This window comes from Manacus candei, unplaced genomic scaffold (genome assembly GCF_025592945.1).
Source record: "Manacus candei isolate 608988 ecotype Guabito, Panama unplaced genomic scaffold, ASM2559294v1 h1tg000017l, whole genome shotgun sequence".
Lineage (NCBI taxonomy): Eukaryota > Metazoa > Chordata > Aves > Passeriformes > Pipridae > Manacus > Manacus candei.
The window spans coordinates 1112403-1139916 of NW_026138065.1; the positions used below are offsets into that span (position 1 = coordinate 1112403).

A 27514-nucleotide genomic window follows, 5' to 3' on the forward strand; every position below is an offset into this window, starting at 1 on the left:
TTGCTTTTTGGGGGTCTCAGATTTTTCTCCCTTACAGGGTGCTTTAGTCCCTTAATATTCTTTCCTGATGTGAATCACTTTTTTCCTTCACTATAATAAGAAAAAAGAGCTCTAAAGTGGTCTGAAGTGCCTTCATGCTGAAGCCTTTGGGAATCTAAATTTAGAACTTTGGAGAAAAGGGGTAACAGGGGAAAAACCAGGAAGCTGCATACTAAGAACAAGTATAATCAAGCAAATAAGAAAACTTAAGCTGTTAAAAGATGGCTACACTGAAGCTCTGTATGCTGCTGGTTCTATAGCAGATGAATGAAGCTGCATATTTCTACTCTGTATTTACAATTGCTTGAGATTTTTATAGTGTTAATTCATTCAGCACATAAAAAACAACGCAAATGAGTTGCACAAAATAATAAAATTTTTCTATATCATTCACTTTTTATAGGACTTAGGGGAGCTCTGTACTCAAGCCATACACTGTACCTAGTTGAATATGAAGAAGGGATAGGATGGCTTAACTGTGAGTTGCCTGATCGTCATGTTATGGACTTCAGTTAGCAGACAAAACTTGTGCAAGTAATAGGATTTGCTGTAAGACACCTAGAAAATCAAGAAGGATTCTTTATTTGGTGCTAGATACAAGCATTAAATGAAATAGTGTAGGCCAACAGACTCATTAAAAGGCAAGACACAGGCTTTAATAAGACATTTAAATCTCTTATAGGTCTGAACAGCCAAAGCTCCACATCCAAAGAATCCTCAGACACAGGTACCTGATGGTATATCATGTAAAACTCCCAGCCATCTTGCTTTGGTAAAGTAAGAATTTTACCCTAAAAACATAAATAACCTATTTATCACTTACTGTTCAGTTGAGCTAGGTTTGGTTTGCTGTCAACTATAATGCTAAAGCTTAAAATCTACCCCAGGGCTTATATTGGCATGATGTTTATTTTTAGAAACAAAAGACCCTCAGAGGAGCAATAGTAAACAATAGAGCTTGCACTGGTGAGAGCTACTGCTTCCAACAGTTATTTCTCCAGAGTTGCTATTTTAGAAAGTTTGTTTTTAGAATGTCAGCAAGATATGCAGCATAAAAGGTTGAGATACTACAAAGCATGCACATTAACAAGGTTAATGTGTATACAGTAAGAGTATACAATAAAAAATGGTAAAAACATGTCCAAACTCATTATAATGACACTACTCCTTCCTTCCAGGGAGGAAGGGGACAGGTTAAAACAGTTACTGAAAGAATAAAACTGCTTACTACTTTTTAAACCGCAGACACTTGACCAAAATGATCATAAGAACCAAGTATATAAAAGAGGCTGTTCTTCTATGTAAAGGAAAAGGGACAGGAAGAAGTACAAGAAAATCCCTGCCAAACCCCTGAAATTTTTATTTAAAAGCAACAGAATTAAGTAACAGTCCTCTACTCCTTTCAATTGCTACTGTAATAAGGGAAAGAAGTTTTGATCAACAGCCAACACCACTTCATTGTAATAGTGATAGGAGAGCAACCTTTAGCTTTACTTGTGCTGTGTCCCAGCTGGTAAGTAAGTGTTCAGCTTTTGTCAGTGTGCCAAGAAACCTGATTGGGTTGTGATGAGGGGTGGAACAGATTCCCCAGTACCTCTTCTTTTCCCAGCATTCTAGAACTGGGCTGGGGTTTTGGAACCAACACCCTCTGCAACTCTGGCAGAAACACAACACATCACACTTAACAATGGACTGTTTGGACTGGTGGAGGAAACAATTCCATCCCACTTTGACTCCAGAGGACTTGCTTTTGGTAATTTTTTGCAGTTCTGAAGCCAAACTGAATTGAGTGAGGATTAAGACAGGCGAGTTTCTTTGGAGTTCTCTGATGTTCTTGTTAAAGCACAGTTAAGCTGTTTCAAAAAACACTTCACACTCTTACCAGGAAGAGAATACTTCTTGGGAATAATTGCTATCAGTTATGTAACAAAGCCAATCCTAAATACAACAATCAGAGGAGAGAGAAAACCTGAAAGTTTTTGGACCCAACAGTCTTTTTAAAACTAAACGCAGGCTTTTCAAGTACAAAGCACACTTAATTCTGTTTAATTCAGAGAAACCTAAGGTGCATACTTTTCAGATCCATTTGAACCAAAAATGTCAGAACAATGGGAACAAACATAATACTAGTTTCAGGAAAGATGCTATAACTCTGTGTAGCATTCTTGCAATGCTCTTGTGCTTTAACTTTCATTTTCTAACTGGATATATCAGCATACATAAGTATGGGTCCTAACCACACATTGAGAATCGGTCCTGTCAACAGCTTGTTAGAATGTGGCAAACTAAGTAGGAAAAAATAAAACAATCTCTCACTGACAGTTGCCAGTGGTTTTATAATTCAGGTTGTAAATAAAAACTACTGTGCAACAAACAAATGTGACAAAGCCTACCTCGGTTAAATTTGTTTATATGATAAAAAAATAAAATATTAAACTGCTCATAGTGCAACATTCTATCAGCATACATAAGTATACCATGCTTTGTAAATTTACTGTTACATTATTTACAGTACATTGCAATGCTTTAAACTAGAGGTGAAAGAACAAAAACAGGTAATGGAAAATGTTTACATACAGGTACAAGTCTTAATATTGTCCAAACTATCAAGTTCACTTTGCAGACTTGTGTGTTGTGCACATTCCTGCCCCACACCACAGGGTACACCTTTCTGGCAGCAGTGATCTGCTCTGTTTGTAGATAGCGGAAAGATGCTTTTAAAAACTGCATAGCCTTCAAGCTTTTCTGTTTCTTCAAACACCAGTTGCAAGGACAGCTGTAAAACACATAAGAACTCCCATCAATTACCCATATATGATCAATCTGAAAACTCAGCTCCTGAAATACATTTCTGTAGAGCCATACAAAAGCTGAACTAAATTAAAATCCTTTTCCATCAGTCTCTTAGTTGAAGGATGGTGTTTTACGGGAGGAAAGCAGTTCAAGGATTCTTATTCATTATTTAAAATTCTGAGCTTTAATTGGGAGCTAAGTTCCCAGAACACAGAACAAAATATGAGCATGTAAAATTATATGCTGCCTTATTTAACATTCTATAAAGCTTCTGCTGGTGTGCACTGCTCAAGCTGATAAATGAATACAGTAAAAATGATGCAGAAACTATGCCTGCAGTACTTATTTAATTTGATATCACTGTCCTTGTATTACAGAAATAAGGATTAATTATATCAGAATAATTAACTACACAGGGAGAAAAGACAGCATGCCACTGCATACTGCAAGGAGTTATGTAAAATCCAACAAACAGTGAGAGCTGTCTTAAGGACAACTGTTTATAAGAAAGACTAACTACCAAGTTGCTCTTAGGAGTAGGTTATGTGACTTTTATGTCTCTTCCCCTACAACTGCTAAAGGGAAAAATCTTTTCCTCGTTTTCTCTGAAGAATGTCTTTGGAAGACTGTAAACCTGTTTCATAGGCTGAAACAGCCCTAGAACAGCTACTTTAGATGACAACACTGCTTAAGCAGCAAATACCACTATTCTCTTTTTACATTTCTGCTAACAGCAGACAGGAATCAGAATAACTTCAGGCTGCTTTTAGGTAAGGGAATAAAAGTCAGTGGAAGTTTGAAATCCAGTGTTATCTTTATTTTTTCAAGTCCCAGTGTTTAAGCCTCATATTTTCAGAAAATACTTTATAATTGCTTAAGACAAGAATCAGTACCATACATTTTGTGAATTCTCATTTCTACTAATGTTTGTCCATGCTACAACAGAAACTGATTCACTTTCTCTAAAGTTCATTAGGTAGCTACTAGGCCTGTAATGCATTTCAGGAGTAGAGAATTTTTAAGTGCTTTCCACGGCATTACTCAAGAGTAAGCTAAGACCTAGAAACACTTCAGTAAAAGCACTAGTCTTGCTTTAGTGGACAGACGAGAGAAGAAAAATTGAAAGTATAAAAACCCAGTCCATTATTTCAATAGATTCTATGTAACTTTAAAGGTTAATTGTGAAAAAGCCAAGCACTCAATACAGCACATTTAAGAAAGACAGTAATTTACCCATCACCCTGAGATTTTTCTAACCTTACCTTTTGTATCTAAAGTAAGTATTTGGGATTTTTTGTTTTGTTTCTCTAACATCCACATTCTTGAGCACTCTGTGCTTGTGCTCTACGTGGTGATCTCAGCTGTCTCAAGGCAGCATCTCCATACTGAATACCTGAGCCCATTCTTTCTGGATCCAATTCTCCTGATAAGAAACAAAATGGTGACAAGAACATAGATCATGTGCAAATAATATAGTCCAAATTAACCAATAATATTAGATTAAAAAATGCATAATTATGTTCTGACCTAATTATGAAGAGATTATCTCAATTCTGTTTGCTTTTAGGCAATTTCAAACCTGAATCATTTTGTCCTGTAATTTAACCATGTGCCTTTAATCATAATGACAAAGCAAACTGTCTCAGAGTCAGGTTGCAAAAGAAATGTATTTGCACAACTTCTAACAAAAGAAAGGTCCAAAATGTTTTCTGAGAACACATCTAAAAACCTCTTGCTTTCAGAGGTTTATTTGCAAAGAAAATGGTACTGTAGATACTAAGCCAAACAGAAATGGATCAGTCTGACAGAAGGATTCCCAGAAGAACTGTCCCCAGAGAAAATGATCAGCCTTTCCTACTCCTGGTATCCATTTCTGCTTACTCTATACCCTGAGTCTTCAGAAGTGTTCTTATGGCTGTATGGTGGTCTGGCCAAGATAAGAAATATTTAATCTTAAAAAAAAGCCAACCAACCAACCAACCAAGAATCCCTCTGAACAGTTCAGATCACTTATTCAGGTTCATTGCGCACAGATGAGCCCTTTGTAAGTTAGCAGATGACACTGCATTGAAGGGACAGCACTTGAGGGTAGAGCTGTCATTCAGAAAAGACCTTGGCTGAGCTACAGGAACAGGACATCATTAAATTCAGCAACTACACGTGCAGTGCTCTGCACCTTCGAGGGAAGACAGACAAGCATTGCTATGGGCTGGGGACTGACTACGTAAATAGTAGCAACTGCTCAGTGCTGGGACATGTTGCCCAAAGGGGCTGTGGAATCTCTGTTCCTGGAGCATCTCAAAATGTTCCTGACAAGCCATGGGCAGCTTGCTCTCATTTTGAATCTCAATGCACTTTAAACAGGAGGTTGGACCAGAGACCTCCATAGGTTCTTTTCAATCTACATTTTTCCATGATTCGGTGCATGTGTGCTGGCACAAAGAAAACAGGAGTAGTTCCCAGAAAACAGGACTTAATTCTGTCATGGTAATGCCTCTTTAAATCAGTCATGGAACTAAAGTATCATGAGAAACTAGTAAACACTGCTTCTCATGTGGGTTTTGGGTTTGTTTGGGTTCTTTCTGTTTGTTTGTTAAAAATGAAAGCTGTTGTTTGGCATTGATTTGATTCAGTAATCAGGAAACTCCCATGAAAATAACATTTTCATTGAAAAATTAGTGTTTGGCATTCAAAATATGTAATTAGAATCTGAGACAGACTTTTCAATATGGCTAATACTTAAAACTTTGAAGATATCAAGCAGCTAGAAAAGAGGAAAACTGGAATGCAAATTAGCTGTAATGACATAACACACAGAAGCCTGTCTCCAATAGAAACCTGCCCACTTGCACTGAGAAGCTTCTGGTATATTTCTAGATCTGTAAAAGTAAAAATGGTTTCAACTAAGAAGCAGGAAGGTCACTTCAGAAAAACACAGTTGCTAGGAAACATCCTTGAAATTTTTAGTATTTCTGTTCAAATTCTCTTGACTGCATTTCATGCTACATACGAGAAGCAGAATTAAAAGTTATGTCTGCCCTGATATTAGGTTTTTATTCTGCACTACAAAAACTGCCCATTGTCACGCTTGGTATTTGTAGGATGCAGCAACCCACACAGAACATACAACCTACACTCAGAGCTGACTGCTAAGGTAAACACTGTGTAGAAACATCCACAATTCACACCACCACCCCTTTTTAGATACACAGATCTCACTAACACATCCATTCCTATGGGAAGCAGCTATAATACAAATGAGTTATTTTACTACGGTGGTATTTTGGAGGTTTGGGGTTAATTCTATGAGAGAACTTTGAATAGTAGTATTTTCATGTCTACTTTTTTAGTTTACAAATGAAATAAAAAAATTTAAAAGAATATAAAGCTTAATTTACCTGATTCAATTTTATTGAGTATTTTTCTTGCACACTGTACAAAGGCCTCTTCAACATTTTCCCCCGTTAGAGCACTTGTTTCCAAGAACATCAGTTCTGCATTTGACACCAAAAAAACCAATCTCAAAATAAGTCTGGAACATCAGATATAGTAGTTCAAAGTATGAAAGCTAGGAGCAATATTCTTACAGAGATCTACAGTCAGGTAGCATGGTCCAGAAAAATTAGCTTTTGATGGCAAAACCACAAAAAAATGTCCTCTGAAATTTATGTATCAACCCTGGAAAGCTGGAATCCAAAGATAATAACCTGGGCTGTGCATGCAAAGTAGTGCATGAAACCAGTGAACTTCCTACAGATTCGCACTAACATGCAAAAGCAAAGTCAGTAACCAGAGTTGGTAGAAAAGACTATAACTGATTTATAAAAGCAAAACCAGATTTTGCTGATGGCAGGACTGCAGCACAGAAGCTCAGATCGAGACTGGCTTTAGCTGCCACAGAAACACGTCTCCAGATTGGAAATTCTGAGTCCTACAGACCAGGTAATAGTCCTCTAGATCCATGCCCTGCATTAAACTCAGTTTCTTATGAGTAAAACTCATTGAAAACTCATTGCTTCCAACAGCAGCACACCCCATACAACCTTGACTGTTATCTAAGTCTATAAGACACTGAAAAACAGGAAATCATGTCCTTCATTTTCTCCTCAGCCCTTTGGAGGCAAGGCAATACCTGAAGTTGCGTTACATTCCCTAGGGAATGTATCTCCATATAGAAGGTACTCTTTAAGCAGCAGCTGCGACTGGAAGAATCAGCAGTAATGAGACTTAAATAGTACATGTGGTTTTCACTGCAGGCACTGTGCCTCTGTGCCTCCTGCACTGACAGAACTCTTTTCTGTAGACAAGGTACAGTGGGCAAAGAACATCCTAACCGCACAAAAAAATTGAATTATTTTAAGAATTATGCATCTTTGAATGCTACATGAAGATTTTGTACTACTTACCATTTTCTTGTGCGAAACGGGATGCTTCTAAAAACGTAACTTCACGATCTGCATCAAGATCCTTTTTGTTTCCACACAGTATTATCACAATATTTTGACTTGCTAACATTCTTGCATCCGTCAACCAATTAGTAAGTGCATTGTAGGTTTCCCGGCTATGTAGAAAATGACATCCTCTATTAGAACACACTCATTTCTCACGAACAGACCAATGAACCAAAACTCAGATGACAAATCTGTCTTTGCGGCAAACAACAAACTGCTGCTAGTCAGGCAAGGCACCTACACATCTCAACATGCCAATGATGAACTGGGAAGAGTATCAAATTCCTTCATGAAATTATTTAAAAGCTTAAGTTTTTAAAAACCAAAATTAAATCAACCACGATCTCTAAACACACACACAATCGTAAAACACCCTATGACCGAGAAAAGATAAAATTTTATGCTTTAATCTAGTTTCAGCCTTTTGTGCGTGAAATTTTGGGATACCAGAATGAGTTATTGTTTAACTTGGAATGTTAGGGACTCTTAAATTTCAGGTGATATTGTAAGGATTTACTAGGCTGCCTACAATATTTTAATATTATAAAATGCAGAGATTAACAGAATTTTGGGATACAGTTAAGGAATGTGTAGGCAGAGCTATTTTCTCCAGAGAATGATCTACTATATCAGCATACTAATTAGAAATTTCCACACATAAGTGTGTACTGCCTCCCTTAAGGGTGGCTGAATTCTCCTCTCGGTTTCTGTGGCAAGGCTTGCTGAGCCACTAGTTGCATGTGGTCCACCATGATTAGACCAGCTACTGGTGAGCCAATACCCATGTATTTGTCTAACCCTTTATATTTCTGACATTCACAATATTTCATGTAAGCCAGTTCTAAAACTTAAATATGCACTGAAACAGAAGTACTTTTTCAATCTACCTTTTTTTCTTCTTGCCCATTGCCCATTACAGGATTAGGTACTTGGGGAGGAATCATTATGCATTAATTGAAAGAGCTGCTAGCTTTCTTACCTGGTTATATCATAGACAAGCAAAGCACCTGCAGCCCCTCTATAGTAACTCCTTGTTACAGACCTGAAATAGAATTACAGATATACATTTTTGTGGTGCTTTCATTGTTTAAATTCTGCGTTAAAATAACACCATCTATATTACAAAACAGAATTCTCATTTCCATATTTAAAATAAAACATGTTTTTTCAACAACATTAGCAACTGTGCAGCAGCAGACTATTTACAACTAGAATTTTGATGAATGATTTTCATTAAATATAGCTGCATAGGGATTCTCAAAGTCCATTATGACCTGTGTGCTGCTGAAGGTATAAGTATCATCATAATATATGACCAGATACAGAACTGGGAGCTGGTATCTGGTCAACAAACTTCATAAATGAAGACTACATACAACTGCCCAGCTTTACCTAGTTGGAGGTATATCCACAGAACTTGTCTAGTAGGGGATATTTACCTGGATTGCTGCCCCTCACTCAGACTTCTACCATCATAGGCACCTTTGTTAACCACCCCCTCTCCCATACCAAAGAAACTCCACACACACACACTCCATTCCCCAAAAATATAAAAAAAAATTGATGCCCTATTTGATGGTGAATGTACTCAGGAATACCCTAGATTTTTACTGAGTTTGACCTATGCCTCATATGTAGAATACAATTAAAATATAGCATTAAAAGTATACTGGTGGTTCTAAGCTGACAAATAGGTTGCTTTTTCTTCAAGTAACTTAAAATACCTCAGTCTTTCTAGATGGTTATTTACCCAAATAAATCTGACTGGGTTTTTTTCTCCTCTAATAAAACAAAACTACACAATTGTTTTCATGCAGATTTTGAACAGCTTACAACTTCCTGGCATTTACTTATTCCAACCAACAGAAGGTCTTCTAAACACAGAGTTAGGCACATACAGTATGAGTATTTGTAAGCAGGGGTAAATAACAGCCAACATCCACAGCAACCATTTAATAACAAACACTTAATAACTGGAAAGAGTACCTGAATCTCTCTTGTCCTGCTGTATCCCATATCTGCAGTTTTACATATTTACCACCAACATTTATGATCTTTGAACCAAATTCCACTCCTATAGTATGATTTGAGTCATCTTTGACTACAAAAAAACAAGAAATAAACCCAGACTTATTTGGAGAACATTTAAAGTGAATAATTAGTTTTTACATGAAAAAAATTTAGGTATAATCAAAACTCCTCAGTGATCAAATGACAAACTACCTCCTGAACCATCAAATTTAGTCCCACTCATAAGGACATTGCCTGCACACAGAAATAAACATTTTTTAAATTTTCAAACAGCTTATTCAATTTAAAATTACTACTAGAAAGGCCTGCTTTAAATAAGTTCCAGTTCACTTCCATAAATGGTAAGATACCCTTTGTACATTTTTTTTTCCAACTGTGTTTTCAAATACTTTGATGCCAATTAAATTTAAAATTCATGGGAAAACAGAACAAAAGAAGAAGTCTTGTCCATGAATGTGCAAGAGCTGCTACTTCTTTAAAGCAGAAGTAGCTTGTTGTTGGTACCACAGTTTCTCAGCAACACACAACTGTCATTACTAGAAGCAACATCATGTTTCGAGTTCAATCATAGAACGATGCCATGCTCCTTAGTGCTTACACATTATTATCCTAATGTATTCCTCAAGAGAGAAGGTGAGTTACCATTTTGTTGGGAAAGATAAGTCACCTTAGATTTACAAAGGTTTCTAAAAGCATATTGGTTTTGTTTAATCATGGTGCCAAATGCACTCCCCGACGGCAAATTTTCTATTATCTGTTCATCTCTAAATAACATTCACAATGGAATCTCTACCAGTATTTATCACAGAACACAGTCCTTAACAAAGACAACAGCATGACTATTTATTTAGAAAGATACTACAGGCTTTCTAAATCTACTCAAGGAATTCAACTTTATTTTAATAGTTTTTTTCTAAAAGATCCAAGTCTCTACTATTTATTTAGGGAAGCTTATAGCTGCAAGATATAGTTTCTTACAAGAATACAGTATGTTCATCACCATGCTGTTATATTTATTTGAGAGTAACAGGGCATAATGCTCCATATTAGGCTTCTGGTTAGAGGCAAACAGTAAGCAATAAAGACTTACAGCATGGTTCTGAACATAATTCTTACCCAAAATCCTCACCTACACAAACAAGAGTATTATAGGAACTTACATACAAGGCCGAGTGATACAAAGCATGTGGTACAAAGCAATAAAAAACTCTTACTGTGTTTCACACATACTTACATTTCTTTTCAATGAATTGGTGCAGCAAACAGGATTTTCCAGTTCCAGCATTTCCTATGACCAAGAACTTGAACAGGAAATCTGAAGATTGAAAGAGAAAAAAATTATTAAACTGTAGTACATACTCACATTTTTGTCACAAGCCAGCTATTCTCCTTAAAGAGAAAGGAATAGATGACAAAATTAGCAAAACAACAATAAATCTCAAGAATAACCTAGTGTGTTGAATAGTGATGTTTCAAAGAATGCTGTTTGTTTATGGAGATACAAGATGGACAAAAAGAGATGGAAATGGCTGAATCTGAATTGAGTTAAAAATAAACCTGTTTGAAGGGTATGTAAGCTACTAACTGGAGCCAGTACAGGTGCCCTATATAGTGATGCAATTTTTAAAATCTCTACATTATTGTATTTTTATTTTTTAAATTATTTTATTCACATTAATTTGAACTTCCCTATATAACTGTTTACTCCTTGTACTCTGTTTTAATTCACATAAACCTTGGACAACAACAATATTTTTCTACAAAATTTAAAGGGAAGAAGTATTTTTATTCTGGGATGCCTGTTTTCACATTTCTTCCACATGGTAAATTAATATACAGGTATTTCTGGCACATTACCTATTTATGAGCCATTTACATCAGTGTTCATTGGTAACACATGTATTCAAGATTTATGTTTATGTTAAAACAATAGAACAATTTGTATTGTTTCAACAGATACATATAATGCTTTAATGCTACCTCCCTGAATTTGCTTTAGTTTCACTAAAGACTGAAGAAACCTTCCCTGTCTTTACTGCTCTCAAAACTGACAAACTGTGAGAAGAAAGCTTACAATTGCTTCCCCCAATATATCACCACCAAGGTAACCTTTACAGTTCATGAAAGATTTGCTATTTATTTTTCTACCAGCAGCAGATTTTTTTTATTTTTATTGCACAGTTTCTCTTATAAACACAGCAGGTCTCCAGAAGATATCCAGTAAGCACGCAATGAAAAGGATTAAGTTTGCAGTATCAACAAAAATAAGAACATTAATTTTTTAATAGTGTTCAAAGCTGTCAAATGGGTTACATGGATATTGGCCATGGGGATGGCAGAATAAAAAGAAAATTAGATTATGCCTGGAAAGTCAAAGCACTAATACAATACTCTATCAGAACATTATTTGAATATTTAGTTTTAAAAACTGAATCTAAGATGCACACAAATCTATGTGCTCATTCCATTTTGTGCAGGAATTATTTGTTCTGTTGTATCAAAAACATCCTCTAGCAAAAGTGAAAGGAACAAGCAAGTTTCTCAAATGCTAAGAAAATGTCTACTGTTAAAAAGTCAGTAACAAAATAGAGGGCCACAGGTTCTGGGAATGTCCACCACCATTTGTCTTCACTTATCTCCCAGATTTTATTCATACTTAAAATCAAGTAGTGTTTTATTAAAGACTTTTGATTTTTTTTTTTTGCCTTTGCATGATTTTTATTGTTTCAAATGTTGTAAAAGACTCGGTATACATTCTGTATTCTACCCTTCTCAGAAAGAGATTGCTGTTTCTTGCTCACAAAATGTGACCATTTACATGCTCAAGACATTCTGTTCCAAACTCCTCTCATTCTTCACGCCCCCACCCAGCTGCTCATGCTTTCTGGATAAAAAAAATTGTTACAAACAGGATTTTCCTTCAGGTTGCGAAAATTTTGTGTGTTATCTCCTGTAAAGAAGGGCCCCTCATGTCACCTCAACTGCAAAACACACTGAAGCTGAGAACGCTTCATTCTATCAAGCCTTCACTGTTAGTATGAAATGCAGACATCATAAATAGTTGCAAAGTGTCAGGTTAAGAAAAAATCTCAAAGAAACCCAAGATTTAAATTTTATGGATCAAATATCACTCGTTAGCCGCCTTGTACGCCATTTGGTATATTTAAACTACTGTGGGTGTGTGCAATCTCACCAGTTTTACCATTTCAAAATGTAAGATGTTCTGAGACATACTCACAATTAAAATAATGTGTTTCTGATATCTGCCATGTTTCCAAAAATAAATCTGGAATCCAGTTAAAACTGTTGCACTATGTATCTGGGGAATGCTGTTTGCCAGATTTTCTTGTTAAAAACAACTGTAAAATTCAAGTTTACCATCATCTTTTTTCCACAGAAAATTCGTATGATTGACAGCAGTGTAACAGCTACTGTCAACCTAAACCAGGAAAAGAATAAACCCGGAACTCTATTCCTCCACTAATTTGCACTGTTGTAAGCACTGGTGGTTAAATGTGGCTCACAAAGCCACATTTGTGCAACCCATAAACCCACAGTGAACAGCAAATTTAACACCCTGCTCCGTTCTGCACAGACAGGCTGTGGGCCAGTGAGATACTGGGACAAGGATGTCGCTGTTAGGGACCGATCTGGAAAAGCTCCAGAACAGCAGCGTATTTTTCCCTGAGATGTTTTAAGTTGAGGTGCTCTCTGAAAGTAAGAATGATATTTGGGGATTTTATATTCTTGTCTTTAAATTGGTAACATATTCTAGCAGCACTTTATAGTAGACTCACGATTCCTATCAAGAGTCTATTTTGCAAAACAACTTTGAAAGGGAATCTTTCCTACAGATAAATCACTTAGATGCCAGTTCAATGCCTGCTTACTTAGTAGACAAAAAATAAATTTCCCTCTGGCAAAACAGCAAACAGACTCTCTAAGGTGAAACTTGAAACTGCAGTTACAATTCACTTGTTCGCAGTATGAAACTAAGGCAAATGTGTTTTATTCCACCAGAGAATGAAAATATCAAAATCTTCTAATAAAAAAAAAAATTAAAAACTTTCTGCATCAAAGAAGGCAGCACATGTAGACTTGTAGAGTAAAAGATTTGGATGTTGCATTCTCAAATGTAACTGTGCTTCCATCAGTTTGAACTCCAAATTTATGTAAATTATTCAAACTAGCAAGAGGTTTTTAGACTTATGTTAACAATTTGTCCACAAGTACTGGAAAAAATGGTTCAGGAAATATGGAATACTCTGTACAGTTAATCATCTGCAAGGAAGGGCAAGAAAAAGGCTTTGCCAATACCAAAATCATAAATACCTAGGTTTAACAAGCTTTTAAGTTGACAGCCTAGCATATTAACGAGTAAGGTAATACCAGGTGATAACAGGGAGAACATCTTTCATTTTGTTATTCTGGAACTTCTTTCTTATAATGTCATTCTGTATGATAACAGGTATTACATCAATTACATTTTTATAACTTATTTTAGTGCTTGATTTAGGACATGAAATGTCTTCTCTTTAAGCTGTACAGATGTATCTAAAAATTTAGCACAGTTCAGAAACACAGAAACCAAATGAGGCTGGACTGATAGCTTCTTTTAGACCAACTGTAACATCACTGCGTACTCAAACTTGGTAAGAATTTAAATATATTCATTCTTTGCAACTCCTTAATTGCTCTAGATTTTCTTTTTCATGTTCTCTTCCCAGAGGAGTTAAGTCTCTTTATTTCACAGCCTTTTTTTTTTTTTTCCTGCGAGTGACAAAGTGGCTCTGAGCTCCAGCATTCCGGTCAGCTGCCAAGGCTGTCACCCAAGAAAAACTTTTCTTTTTAATTCTGTTGTTCCTCCTTCATAAAAAAGCTGAAAAGCAACATCATTCAGATGTTACAAATGCTTGCTGCCATGCTAGCTACTGAAAATGTCTAGAAAAGTTAAAGTACTTTGCCTGTAAATAAAATCATCTTTATACAGTTTAGCCCTAAACTGACTGCCCTCTGTGAGCTACATGTGTCACCTGATCCCAAACTGGGTAGTGGCTAAAGGAAAAAAAACTTACATTCTAGCACAGGTGAAAAGGAGTAAAACTGTGGCTTCACCCTAAAGATGCACCAGCAACACGAGCAGCTAAACTACATAAATTACATGTTGGTTGCTGTTTTGCATTTGTTTTTTCCTTCTGGGGAGGTGAGGTGTGAGCTGAGGGGAAAGGAGAAGAGAGACACTTGTGGGCTTTGACTCAAGTACCAGCAAAAACAGATGGTTTATGTGGAAACCACCCCCAGACATCCAACCACCTCCTTTGACTGAAGTCTGCTCCAGCAGAAGGAATAATTGAACAGGTTTTGAGCTACTGCAGCTTAGTCTATTAAATTGTTTCTTCTTGCTAATATAGTAGAGCGGGGTGGAGGAAGGGTGAGAGACCAAATTATATCCTCAATCTCAGTTTGATCTCCCTCCAACTCCTTGCTAAAGAGTAGAATTTATAATCACTAATGCTGACCCTTCAGAAACTCTCATTCATGCCACAGGGGAAAAAAAAAAAAAAAGGTCTCCTCATTATTAGACATCTATTTTGCAGAAGGAAAGAGTGCTCTGAAACATTCCTACTGGCATATGCTGCCTCAAAATGAGAGAAAAGAGGAACTATTCCCACTGCTTACTCCTTTTTCTAGCAGTAAGTTAACAAGATAAACAGGTAGAACGGATAAATCTAGCTCTACTCCAATCTGCATAAGGAATGCTTGGAAGAGGGAAGATCTGCTTCCTTACAAGCAAAAGGGCTACATTGTCTAAGAAATAAAGTCAGATTTGGAACAAACTGGAGGCCAGGGTGATAAACGCAGAGACTGCCAGGGGATGGGATGGCGAGAAAAGCATGAATCAAATTGTCCAGACCAAAAAGAATTATTTTCAAATGGACAGAGGAGACTATACATTCTCTGACAATCACAGAAATTGATAAACTTACGGGACCAGACTGGGAGTGGTACATACTAGTGGAGAAAACGCAGGGAAGAAGGGAGTGAAGAGATCTGACTTGAATCTTACATGTCGCACTGATTCAAAGGTCGTACAACCTTTCTTCTACCCTTCTATTATTTAAAATCCAAAGGTTGCTTTGCATTTACCTATTAAGGGTAAGCTATTTTTATGTCAGTCTGTATTTACCACAACACAAAACCACCTATACTTTGCCCTGGGAAGCACACTAAAACATGCATGTGTTGTCATATGGCAGCTATCTACAGAAATGCCATTGCATCTCAGAAATATTGAGTAAAAATAATTTTCCTAGAGACTCGTTTCCAATGTTACAAGATAAACTTTTAAAAGAATTGCCCCAAAAGCAGCAATAAAATGTTCTTCGTAACCCCAAAATTCATGGAGTTATCTTGTATTCATGTTTGGTTCTGGCACTTTGTAAGGGAAATAAACTGAACACATAGGAAAGGGATAAACAGATTAGAAAGCTAAGAAGAGAAGATATGGAACTTAAGAAATACATTGATAGGAGAGAAAAATAAATTGTGAACAAAATTCAGTGTCAAGACTGAGAGGCTACAGAACTTGGTTTGAAAAGAGGGAAGAAACAAGAATCTCAGTAAGGGACAGAAATAGCTAGGAAAAGTGAGTGGACAGAAAAGCTTCAAAGCACACAGAATTTGACATAGAGGAAGGAACTCAGGGAGGGAGAAAAAAAGGAGAAGAAAGTAAATTAACTGAGGTGGATAATGAAATATGATAGGCAGAAAGGACTGACCAGAGGAAAGGCTCTTTATTCCTCATGGATTGAGAAAAATATTGAAAAAAAAAGTTCCCCCTTTCAAAGGGAAGAGAAGTTGAAACCTCATAGCAAACTTAAAAATCATATAAAGGTCAGACAGCAAAATGACATGGGGGGGGGAAAAAAAAACACCAACCCAACCACCAGCCAGTTTTCTGAGCCTATCCATATGGGATGAAAAGCTTGAGGTTACATAATCAGAATGGGTCATAATTCAGGTGACAAGAAGAAAAATCCAACTCATGAATAGGCACCTGTAAGGGCAGAAGCTACAGGAATTCCAGCACTGAGGGGATACAGTGACCACTGGTCTCCCCAGCAGCCAAAACTGCCCTAATACTTTTCTCATCCTTGATGGTCACGTTACAGCTGGTCAGAAACAAACCATCCTTTGTTAGGACAGCGAGCACATTAAATCCCAGGAAGTTCATCAAGCACAGCAGATCCACAGTTTTATCACACTGTACTGTTTACTTTGATCTGTCAGTGGGGCTGCTACATATGTGTACAGGACAATGAAAATTATATAGTGACTACTATTACAGTCAAGAGGTGGTATAACCATTGTTAAATTTTATGCTATAACTCAGTGTTAGTCTATCTTCTCTAAAACTTGACACTCTCAAGCATTCGGGCTCAGAATTTTTTGTAGCTTGTGTATGCATAGGACAAAATGAAAACTCAAAAGGGTAATGTAAGGTTGTTCAACAGGAACGATCCACAACTGGAAACCTTTCATTTCCAAGGGCTTGTTTTCTTGGACACCAAAAAAACTGGAAAGTATCAACAGCTACAGCAGGCTTATAATCCCTATTCTGCATGACTGGAACAATGCAAAAAATGTTGAAATGTTCTTGTTTAAGATACCAATCATCTATTTAGCTTACTTAGTATTACAGCATAAAAAGAGAAGCACTACTGAAATCCTGTAATCTCTGGTTTTCTACCAACCCATCTGCTCAGAGACCACCAATCCCACTTTTAATCACAGCCGAAGCGATCCCAGTTCTTGATCACAAGAGTTCAGAGCATAAGGAACTTGTTCAAACTCAAATCTAGATCTGCAAAGCACACTCCTCTGGTTTTTACAGGTAAGTTCTGCATGTATCTAAGAAGTATGGACAAAAGAAGCAGGGTCTTAGTATCTCAATGTTTGCACTTCAAGGGCTGCCCCACACACTCTTGCCTCATTTTGCCCCTTAGTTCTGTGCACTTGCTGTGCACCAAAGGACAGACCAGTAGGAAAAACCACCAAGCGCTGATGACTAGAGTATTGAAATAAACTGACTTACATAGGAGAAACAATCAAGTCAGTCAGCCTAGTAGTAAGAACTCCTGATGGCCATGCCAGCCTCCCTCACAGTTAGCAGAGTTGTGTCCAATTTTGCTTTAATTATCCAAACTACCGCTTATTTTCAAGACTCTGCTCTAAAAGCAAGGGGATGCAAATCCAGCTCAAAAGTTTGAACCACCACTGAAGAATCATAGAATATACTGATTTGGAAGGGACCCATCAGGACCATCGAGTCCAACTCCCGGTCCTGTGCATGACACCCCAAGAATCAACCACATGCCTGTGAGCATTGTCCAAACACTTGAACTCAGACAGGCTTGGTGCTGTGACCACTTCCCTGGGGAGCCTCTTCTAGTGCCCAACCACCCTCAGAAAAGATGTTGCAACACATAAAACCAGAAAATGACACATGAAAGGTTTATCACAGCACTCAATTCTGATCTTACTCTCATGGACTACGAATATGAGCCTATTCCATGGACATTGAATATGTTTATGTGTACAGCAGCATCTTTATACTTTTTATACTGCAAAATATTATGGAACTGTAGGATATGGAATCGGGAGAAAAGCAAAATCTATTCAAGAAGGGTTGTTTCAAGCAAGATTACAGAGAAGAGAAATGAATACTATTCAGTTGCTTCTCACCTCCTCCACCTTCAAAATGGCACTTCACTTCTTTGGTCAAATAGGAAAAGAAGAGTAAAAATGTCTCTCATAAAAGCAACTATTTAACTGCAGTACATTTTTTTATTTTGAACCTTGAGTGCAATCTAGCCATCCAGGAAGTTTGTTTTGCAAACGTTTGTTCCAATTCCTGCAGGAGAGTCAAACACTCGAGCAACACCAGCTCTGCTTAGCTCTTCTACTCTTCACTTCTCTTTGTTGCTTCCCAGTGAGGCGCTGACACACCTTGTCAGTGCCTGCGCTCCGACTTACTCCATCGGATGTTTTCCTACCAGTAGCAGTCAGACATCCATTTCAACTCACTCTCACAGTGAACTCCTTTTGATGCCTGCACGTCTAAGACAACAGGGCCGAAACCTTAACTCGACCCTCTGAAGCACACACAGTCTCCAACGACAGAAACGGGCAGCTTCTCTCAGAGGACATGCACTGAGAGTTTCCCTCGGAATCCCTGACCCACAGCGAGCAGTGTCTAAGTTGGCACTTCCTCACGGTGAAGGATAACTGGGAACGCTCCCAGCCGGGCAGCCACGGGTGGGGCAGGCGCAGCAGGGCCAGGGGAGCGGCGGGCCAGGGGGACCCGCCCGGGCCCGGGGAACCCTCACGCCACACTGGCTCCCCCCCGCTCCTCAGAGGACGCCGCCCGGCCCCGGGCCCTCTCTCCCGGAGGGGAAGAGGGAGGGGGGGATCCCCTCGCTCCGCTCCCGGTTCCTACCGTAGGTCTCGGACATGGCAGTCTGCGACATCCCGTGAGGGCAAGCCCTCCGCCGCCGCCGCTCCTGCTTCCCCGCCCGCCCGGGCTCGGCGCTCACCGGCGGAGGGAGCGAACAGGCCCCGCTCCGCGGGCCCGGCTCAGCCCCGCCCACACCGCCGACGCGCACGCGCGCCCGGGCCCCACGCGAGCCCCGCCTCCCCGCGCAGGCGCGGCAGCTCGCGCCCGCCGGCACCGCCCACTCCGCGGGCGGCCGCCCCTAAAACAAGGAGCACGTGCGGGGCTTCCCCACCCTGGGATAGCCCTCCCCTTCCTCCCCACCCCCCGGGAAGTCGGGATGTAGAATAAACTCTCCGAGTGCAATAGTGTTGTCCCAGACGCAGCCTCGTCACGCAGTACGCAGCGCCAATTCACACACCGAGGCGTTGTTCCTGTGAAGCCGTTTCCGTGTTTTTCTGTGTTTTATCCTGGTTTGCGCAAACCAGGGAACCGGGAGGTAACGCACGAAAGGCTATGTCCGCGGTCATTGAAACTGCGCACTACGTATACATTTGAACAAACAAATGCATCAGCATTCATTGGTTACAAATTACGTAACTTCTAATTAGTACTCAACCCCCTATTTGCTTGTTACTCCTCTCGCTTCTCATGGTAAATAGTCCGCAGGCTCAGTTCTTCCCTTCTTTTGAGTCTGCGGTCGGTTTTGAATAGGTGGTCAATGAGTCGGTGATCGCGATCTCCCGCTGCCGGAATCACCTTTCCCCCAGTTACTGCTCTCAGTCCTACTGACTTCACTCCTGGTGGCTCTGGTCTAGACAGCCCACTCACCTCGAGATAATCTTCTCTTTTCATCAAAACAACAGATTAGCCAAGCATACAACATTCAGAATGCAATTGCTTAATCATAACTCTCTGGTTATAGCTACTGATGAATAACAAAAAAAATTGCAAAGTTTGATTCAAATCTTGAGAGGCTTGATATCAATAGTGCCTTATCTATATTATTCTTTATTGGATGTCTTAACTCCCCTGTCAACCCTGGTTAGTCTGGTAGCAAGGGGCACTATGACATACCACAACAGCCTCTCCATCTTCTCCCTCCCCAGATGATACTTCATGTGTGTCCTCCACATTCTTCTTTCTGCCAGTCCTTAAAAAATTCCTCTTCTGTTATTTCTGGCTTTGTAATCTCATTGCTCACAGCTTCCCATTCTTTCCACTTCCCTATCATCTCCAAGATTGTAGGAAAAATGGCCTTTGCCTGTACCAGCTACCTCCTGACCAAGTCTTTTACTGGTCAGAGGTCAGCTTTGAAGTTCTCATCTCTAATCAGTGGAACAACACATGCTGAACCAGCACCAAGAACCACTCAGAGAACCTGCTGATTATTCTTGTTGTTGTGGTTACACAGACAGAGAAACTTGCCCCAGTTTTCAAAGAACCAGCTCCTTAGTGAGCTCATACTATTAACAGTAATTAGAGTTATATAAACAGGTTCCCGAAGTTATCATAGCCCTGAAACACAGAGGATATTGAGGTCTAAAATGTCACATGTGAGCATTTCTCTGGGGTATCTGTTCTCCAGAATTCTGAGGAAAGCTGAGGAGTATTCACATGAGCTGCACGGACCCCAGTATGTTCCAGATGTGAGCTTTGTGTCTGAAAACTGTGGTCTGACATCACCAAATCCCTCATAGATGTTGGTCATTTTTGTTCAAACATCCCCCCCTCAAACAAACCCAACCAACCCAAAACAACAACAACAACGAAAACAAAAAAATCAAACAAAAAAATCCCCAACCAAAAATACACAAAACAACCAACCAAAAAACCAAACCAGAAGAGTTAATCAAAAAATCCCCAAAGATGGGTTAACATGGAAGTAGACAGATTTTACTACATTACTAAAAATATGTCATGTTTTATCAATGAGAGAACATAGAGATTTAGACCTCTTGCACTGTATAAACAGTACTTTAGTCTAAGGGAAAAATTAGTCTTGTTTTTTATTATGATGAGCTTGCATATATGGAGGTTATATTTGATAAATATGTCATTGTGCTAATGCCACAGTCCTTTTCTTCCAGTCACTCTTAATTAGTTTACACGCACATGTCAATAAAGCACATTAAAACTGTACAGCTTTGTATAAAAGCTATTAGTTTAATACTGAAGAGAAATGTGGAGGTTGAAAGAATATTAAAGACAAGAGAACATCAGAGATGAGTAGGATTCAGTATCTTAGTATTTTTGCTTTGAAGAACAAATTAGAACAAAGTAAAATTCAGAAATAATTAGAAATTGCCCTAGGCTAGAAAATACATATAGCTCATACCTCAGTGATTTGAGAATATATAGTACTGTGTGTTAATAAAATCATTCTTTCTGAGTTAAATAGCAAGAATTGAACTCATCAGTGTCCATCTTGAGTACAAATGCAAGAAAAAACCCCAAAGCCAAATGTTTAATTCACTTTCTGATTTATGGTTTCTTTTGATTACATGTGCTAGAAACTTCTGGCTCATGTAAAAAGAGATATATTTTGTCAAATTGGATCTGCACATCAGGACTTCTTCAAATTAGCTTCACCACAATTATTGTGCCTAGAAGTGGTTGTGGTTGTAAAATTGCTTCTCAGAAGGTCATCTTAAGGTTTCTCTTAAAACCCTAGTCTCATTTTTTACTAGCTTTTACTAACTAGTGTACCATAATAGGAATGGAAGAGGACCCACAAGATCTCATCAGAGCCAGACTCAGGATGGGGTATTCTGTGAAAGCTCTTTCTTCCAAAATAAAACAACACAACTTAAGATTTTGTGGATTTGGACACGGCTTTTGATGATCCAGCATTGCGAGGCAGATCCTTCTGTTTTCCTTTGCCTTTCCTTTATTTTCATTTATATTGTAGGGGAGCAAAGTTCAGCCTGTAACTGAAGCTGGGACGTGGTTTTGGTTCACCTTCACCGTAGTCTCCTGGTTGGGACTGGAGCGCAGATGAAGGTGGGATAGCCTTTTCCTTGAGGGAGTGGTGGGGATGCCTTACTTTGGTCTGAAGGTGGCACTGCAAGGCTGTATGTGGAAACCACTGCAGTAGCTTGACGCTACTGTTGTTTCTGGTAGTTATGGCCGTATAACACGCAGTCCAACCTGGGAGACTCACGTAAAATGGGGAATGATGTATTCTGCTGCACTTCTCTGTTCCTTGCATGCTGAATACGGAAAGCAACCTAGTGTATGTGGAAGCTGCAGCTCGATTTGATTCAGCTCAATTTGAAGCAGAAATGAATCTGACTCCAACAACCCAAAAGGAATATGAAGACAGGTGATTGATACTCTGAGGAACCTCTGAGATTGGCATGACCTCCTTGTACTCAGTGCCATTGGCCAGCTGGCTTTATCTGAAAACAACTGAAATCATCTAAACGCTGTCATCTTCAGCTTCCACAAAAACTGTCCTCAGTCTATGAACACGGTTGTCAAATTGTGTGTGTTCACATCTGAGAACTATTAGCAACAAATTCAGCATTAGGCACAAACATTACACCACTTTCTTTCAAAAATGAAAGTAACATCCATATATTTTAAATAATAGCAAGAAACGTACCAGTCTTTCTCATTAGGCTAGAACCATAGAAGTATTGAAACTGGATCTCTAAGCAGCTAAGAATACAACAGTCATTGAGCCAGAAAAAGAGCAAGCAAGGGAAGCCAGAGCTTGCTCTTGCTTGCCTTGAAAGACACCTCAAGCCATTTCAGCTGGTGTGCAGATAGTCTGAATGCCTGATCCTCAGGCATCCAAGGAGGATCCGAGGATCCTCAAGGGACCAAGTGTAAACTGGTCTGATAGTTCTCTTGTTCTACCTCAGGGTCACCCACAAGCAGGTAACATACTTGGTACCATGAGAGGTAACCCTCTCCCTGGTATAGCATCAGCACAAACACCCATCCCCTTGGCACTGCTGCAGCAGACAGGCCCAACAGACGGACAGCACATGGCAATCACATGCCATTCACATGCCCAGCATGTCCTTAAATAATGTTAACTTAAAATCACATTAGCGATTTAATTCTGCAGGAATCATGTAAATAGAGTGAAGTGGCCTAAATATTTATTTCAGCATGTCAAGAGAGACACAAGAAAATGAAGACAACAAAAACTGGGGACATTATAAAAGTATGTTATTCACTGATAGTGTCTAGAATACAGACAGACCAATGTGACACCCATGTTCTACGAAGTTAGCCTCATGGTGTTACCGATGAACTGCCCTGTTTGTGAAATAGTGATAATGGAATGTAATCGGCTGGATTTGTTCAGTTTTAGCAATAGGAAATGGGTGAGGCTGTTGATATTTTTAATACCAAATACTTGGACTAGAAGATTTGTTAATAGATTACTCAGGCACACTTGAGGCCATGTGCGTGCTCTCCTTTTCACGCTCAAACTGGCTCTCTCTGCTTAGGAGAACTTGTGTATAATGCAAACGTCTCTCATTTTGGTCCTATTTCTCAAGTTAATATCCTTAAAGACTCAATATAAAGTCTAGATTTAATCCTGACCTTTCAGATTCTGGGAATGCAGTACCAGTAAGCGGTTAAGGCTGGCTTTGGACATGGATGTTGAACCTGCATGGTTCACTTGGGTGGCTCATCAAGTAGTTCCTCTGTCTGGGTCAGTGTGTGAGGTGTGTGCTCAAGAAGGAATTCGTCTTGTCCTGTTGTTGGAGATAACTAATGCATAATCCCATGCTACCAAAGTTCTTGTCTCCCAGCCAGCTGGATCAAGGACCTGTCCAAATTGTACCATGGTGCTGTGCTTTGCTGTGCTGGGGACTGCAACTAGCAGTGCAGCTGGACCCTGGCCCATGGAAGTACTCCCATGTCCCTTGCCCAGGTGTAGCCTACATGCATGCTGGCTTTCTGGGCACCATCTGTATCAGTGCAGAATGGGAGGCACCTCCAGAGAGGTCTTCCGCCCATCAACCATCATCATGTGTCTGAGGACAGAATGGATCACCTTCTTTCCACTTGCTATTTTATAACAGGGAGCCCAATGTAAGCTTCGAAAAACTAACACAGACACCTAAAAGTAGGAACTATCAAGCCTTACCCCAGGGAGTTTGCCTTCATCTTCCTTTCTCCAGGCCTTGCTTGTGCAGATGGAGAAAGGCTGGCAATGAGGCACCAGACTGGTAGGGAAAACCATGGAATTCCCTGGGCCTGTGCCCTTTGTGTGTCCCATGCCTTCCTGCCTCCCCAGTGACCCATTACCGCCAGCATGCTCACAACAGGCTCTGCATGCTCCTGCTTTTGGAAGCAGCCGAGAGATACATGCATTCAACTGATGGTATATAATTTTGCAGTTTCTAGACTTACTAATGGCAGTTTATCATGGCATTGGAATTACAATGGGCAACCTTTTGTTCAGGTTTGGTGAGTAAAGCCAATTTTAATATGCTTATCGTCCTCTCTGAACTGTTACATTCCTTTATACATGTAGTCTGTAGTGACATCCTTGCCTCTGAAAGCTGTTTTCATTAAATAATCTAAACAGACTGTAAAGCTCCTGGAATATGTTTGTTTTGTTGTGTAGACAGATGTGATTAGAGGGAGCTCTAGTGGGACATGGGCTGGCAGTGCTAAGCTGTGCTCAGTGCAGTAAGAGTTCTCTGGTCATGAGCTTCTGTGGTTTTCAGCTTCAGTGTTGTTAAAATAAGTTGCAACTGCATGTAACACTTTCATGATACTTCTCTCCCTCCAGAAGGTAGTGATATGCAGCCAGGAAAGCTGGACCAGGCCAGCTTTCATGTAAAGAGGACAAAGAACGGCACACTGCACATCTGTCGTGCCTGTAAGGAGACTTCAGGAGGTGGAAGAGGCCTGGGAGAAGACAAGGCAGTCATGTGTGAGGGGGTGTCCCTAGGGCTAAAATCTTACTGTGGTTTTGTCTGAGCCTGGAGATGTGATCTGTGCCAAAATGGTTTGAGAAGATTGGTCTGCAGTGTAGTGTTAAGTCTTTAACTGTTAAATATATGCTAAATTTCTCCAAAGCCACAGAATATTTCTGTCTTAAAAGCTGCAATATTAGCATTTTCCAACTTGCTATCATATACTTATGAAGCATTCTACAAGAGAAAATTCCATAGTAACTAATCACCTATTAATGGCTCAGACTTTGAGTTATTTTTTTTTCAGGTACACATAAAATTCAGAACACCTGATGTCTAAAGTGGCTTCTTTATACACAACATTTTGCCAAAAAAGCCAAGGAGTTCACCTTGCTTGCTAAGACAGAGGTGACGTGGCTGCCCCATGTGAATGAGGTGTGTGAGCTCCCTTGTGCTACAAAGAGGAGCATTAGACATGTTCAAGAATGTATTAAGAAAGAATCTGTGCCTAAATATAATGACATCTGTGTAGGAAGTGAATCTCAGTTAGCAAAATGCAATTCCGTCTTTGGCCATGCATATAATTTTTCATGGCTGTGTTTCTGCCTGGTTCACCTTCTCTTATAGATAATCTTGTAGGTAGTTTTGCCTTGTAGCTATTCTTTTGCATGGTGTTTTTTGGAATGGCATGCTGATTGAAATGAATGGGCATGATTTCCATCCAGCCTACGGTGCTAGTGACTGAATATTGTTATTGATGGCTTATATAAAATGTGTTTGATGATCTTATCTAGCTTCCTGGATGTTGCTGCCACACAAAACCCACACAGATCTGTTATCACCAGTCAGAGGAGAGGTTGAAGACAAATGAGACAGATATGTTTTTCAGCAGATGATACAGAATTTATAAGTCTGTCATGAGACTTGACCCTTACTGTGTTTCTCTTTCAAAGCCAGCTGAATGTTTTTGTTCCCTGTAGCCTTTCAAGGCTGTTGTATCTGCAGCAGTGCCTACAACTAGGTACATCAGAAGCACCAGCTCATCACAAATGCTTCTTGGGGTCTCTTACAATTGCTCCAGAAGGGCTGTGCTGGTTTTGGCTGGGGTAGAGTTAATTTTCTTCACGGTGGCTAGTATGGGGCTGTGTTTTAGATTTGTCCTAAGTACAGTGTTGATTATATATAAATGTTTATGTTATTGCTGAGCAGTGCTTACACAGAGCCAAGGCCTTTTCTGCTTTTTGCCGCACTGGCAAGGAAGTTAGTGGTGCATGGGAGACACAGCCAGGACAGGTGACCCAAACAGACCAAAGGGATATTCCATATCATAAGAAGTCATGCTCACTATGTAAAGTGTGGGGAAGAAGGAGGAGGGAGAGGTTTGGAGTGGTGGCATTTGTCTTCCCAAGCAATGGTTATGCATGATGGGGCCCTGCTCTCCCAAAGATGGCTGAAACCTGCCTGCCCATGGGAAACAGTGAATTAATTCCTTGTTTTGCTTTGCTTGTGTGCATGGCTTTTGCTTACCCTATTAAATTGTGTCTTAATCTCAACCCATGAGTCGAGTTGAGTCTTTATCTCAACCCACAAGCTTTTACCCCTCCTGTTCTCTCCCCAGTCCTGCTGGTGGGGGAGCGAGCGAGTGACTGCATGGGCCATGGTTGATGGCTGGGGTTAAACCATGATGAGAGCCAATACCCTGATCTCATCCATGAGGGCAGGTACGTTCTACAACATCTTCTGCTTAAAATCACATGTTTAAGTTCTCATTCTTTTGTATTAAGGTCTCTTTGGAAAACTTTGGCAATGTAAATATCCTTGAAGCAGGTATAGGTGAGAGACTTGGAGTCCAGAGCGCAGCTGTGTACTGTGTAAGGTTGGAGATGGTGCCTCCTTTCAGTCATGGGCACAGAAATTCAGAGCAGATTCCCACAATGTTTTTTCACTCCTGACCACACATCCCCTGGCTTTCCCTACAGCAAAGAAGGAAAGAGGACTGAGGACTGAGGGGCCATTTGCCAGATACATCTATTCCTTTGCAGTAGGCAGCTTGAAAGCTGTCACACACCTTCTCCTTTTAAGGACCAGGGAGCATGTGCCAGTAAAGGTCTTGGGCAGTCTCAAGGAAGGTCATGACAATGTCAGTCCGTGGCAATAGGAAAAAAATTACTTTAAAAAACAAAAGGATAAAATCATGCTGGGCTCAAAGTATAAATTGAGCTCTTCACTCACTGAGTGGATGAAGTGTTGCCTGAGAATATTGGATGTTCTTGTCCATAAACAAAAGAACAGAATAAGTTTTCTGTGCTGGAAAGTAGAGTGAAAAAGAAATATAATGGAGCAAAATCCTAGTCACACCTGAAAATATCAATTGCATTAATTGTCTACAGGAACAATTCATTGTCCTTTAAAGCTATACAAATATGTATTTCCAGGCTTCTGTCAACTAAGCCATGAAAGCTCTGTGTGTTGATTTCATCATTGTCGAGATGGGCAAAGTCAACTAAAGCAACTGTAACAGAAGCAGTGTAGTTCAGCTTCTTCTGGGAGACCGAAAAGGATAATTTTCTGACATCACTTAGCTCACATTGTGATGCCCATGCTCCACATTTCACTGACTGTGCTTGAAGTTTTGGCTCAGGATTAAATTTTACTACAGACTCACAATCCCTCTCTAGGTTCCAGAAATCAGATTTAGGTCTGCATAAGGTCCTTAAATATAAATCTAGTATAAACAGTGTAGGACTTAATGGAAATACTATAAAAATATAAATCCAGTGGATTTATTTCCTGAAGCAGGAATAAGGGTTAGTTGT

The 27514-nt window shown here is 39.5% G+C and overlaps 1 protein-coding gene across 2 annotated transcripts; it reads right to left on the bottom strand.

Moving 5' to 3' along the window:
* Positions 1–605: 605 nt before the first annotated feature.
* On the bottom strand, positions 606–18971 carry RAB4A (RAB4A, member RAS oncogene family). 2 transcript variants are annotated; one of them, XM_051783533.1, is made up of 8 exons: positions 18814–18971; positions 10549–10629; positions 9270–9384; positions 8263–8325; positions 7239–7393; positions 6231–6326; positions 4095–4255; positions 606–2815 (listed from the first exon to the last, which is right to left on the bottom strand). In XM_051783533.1, the coding sequence occupies exons 1-7, from the start codon at positions 18842–18844 to the stop codon at positions 4140–4142; spliced, it is 657 nt and encodes a 218-aa protein (XP_051639493.1). In that variant the 5' UTR covers positions 18845–18971; the 3' UTR covers positions 606–2815; positions 4095–4139. The 2 variants fall into 2 exon arrangements, with proteins under 2 accessions (XP_051639493.1, XP_051639494.1); XM_051783534.1 differs by lacking the exons at positions 9270–9384; positions 18814–18971.
* Between the last annotated feature and the right edge of the window lie 8543 nt (positions 18972–27514).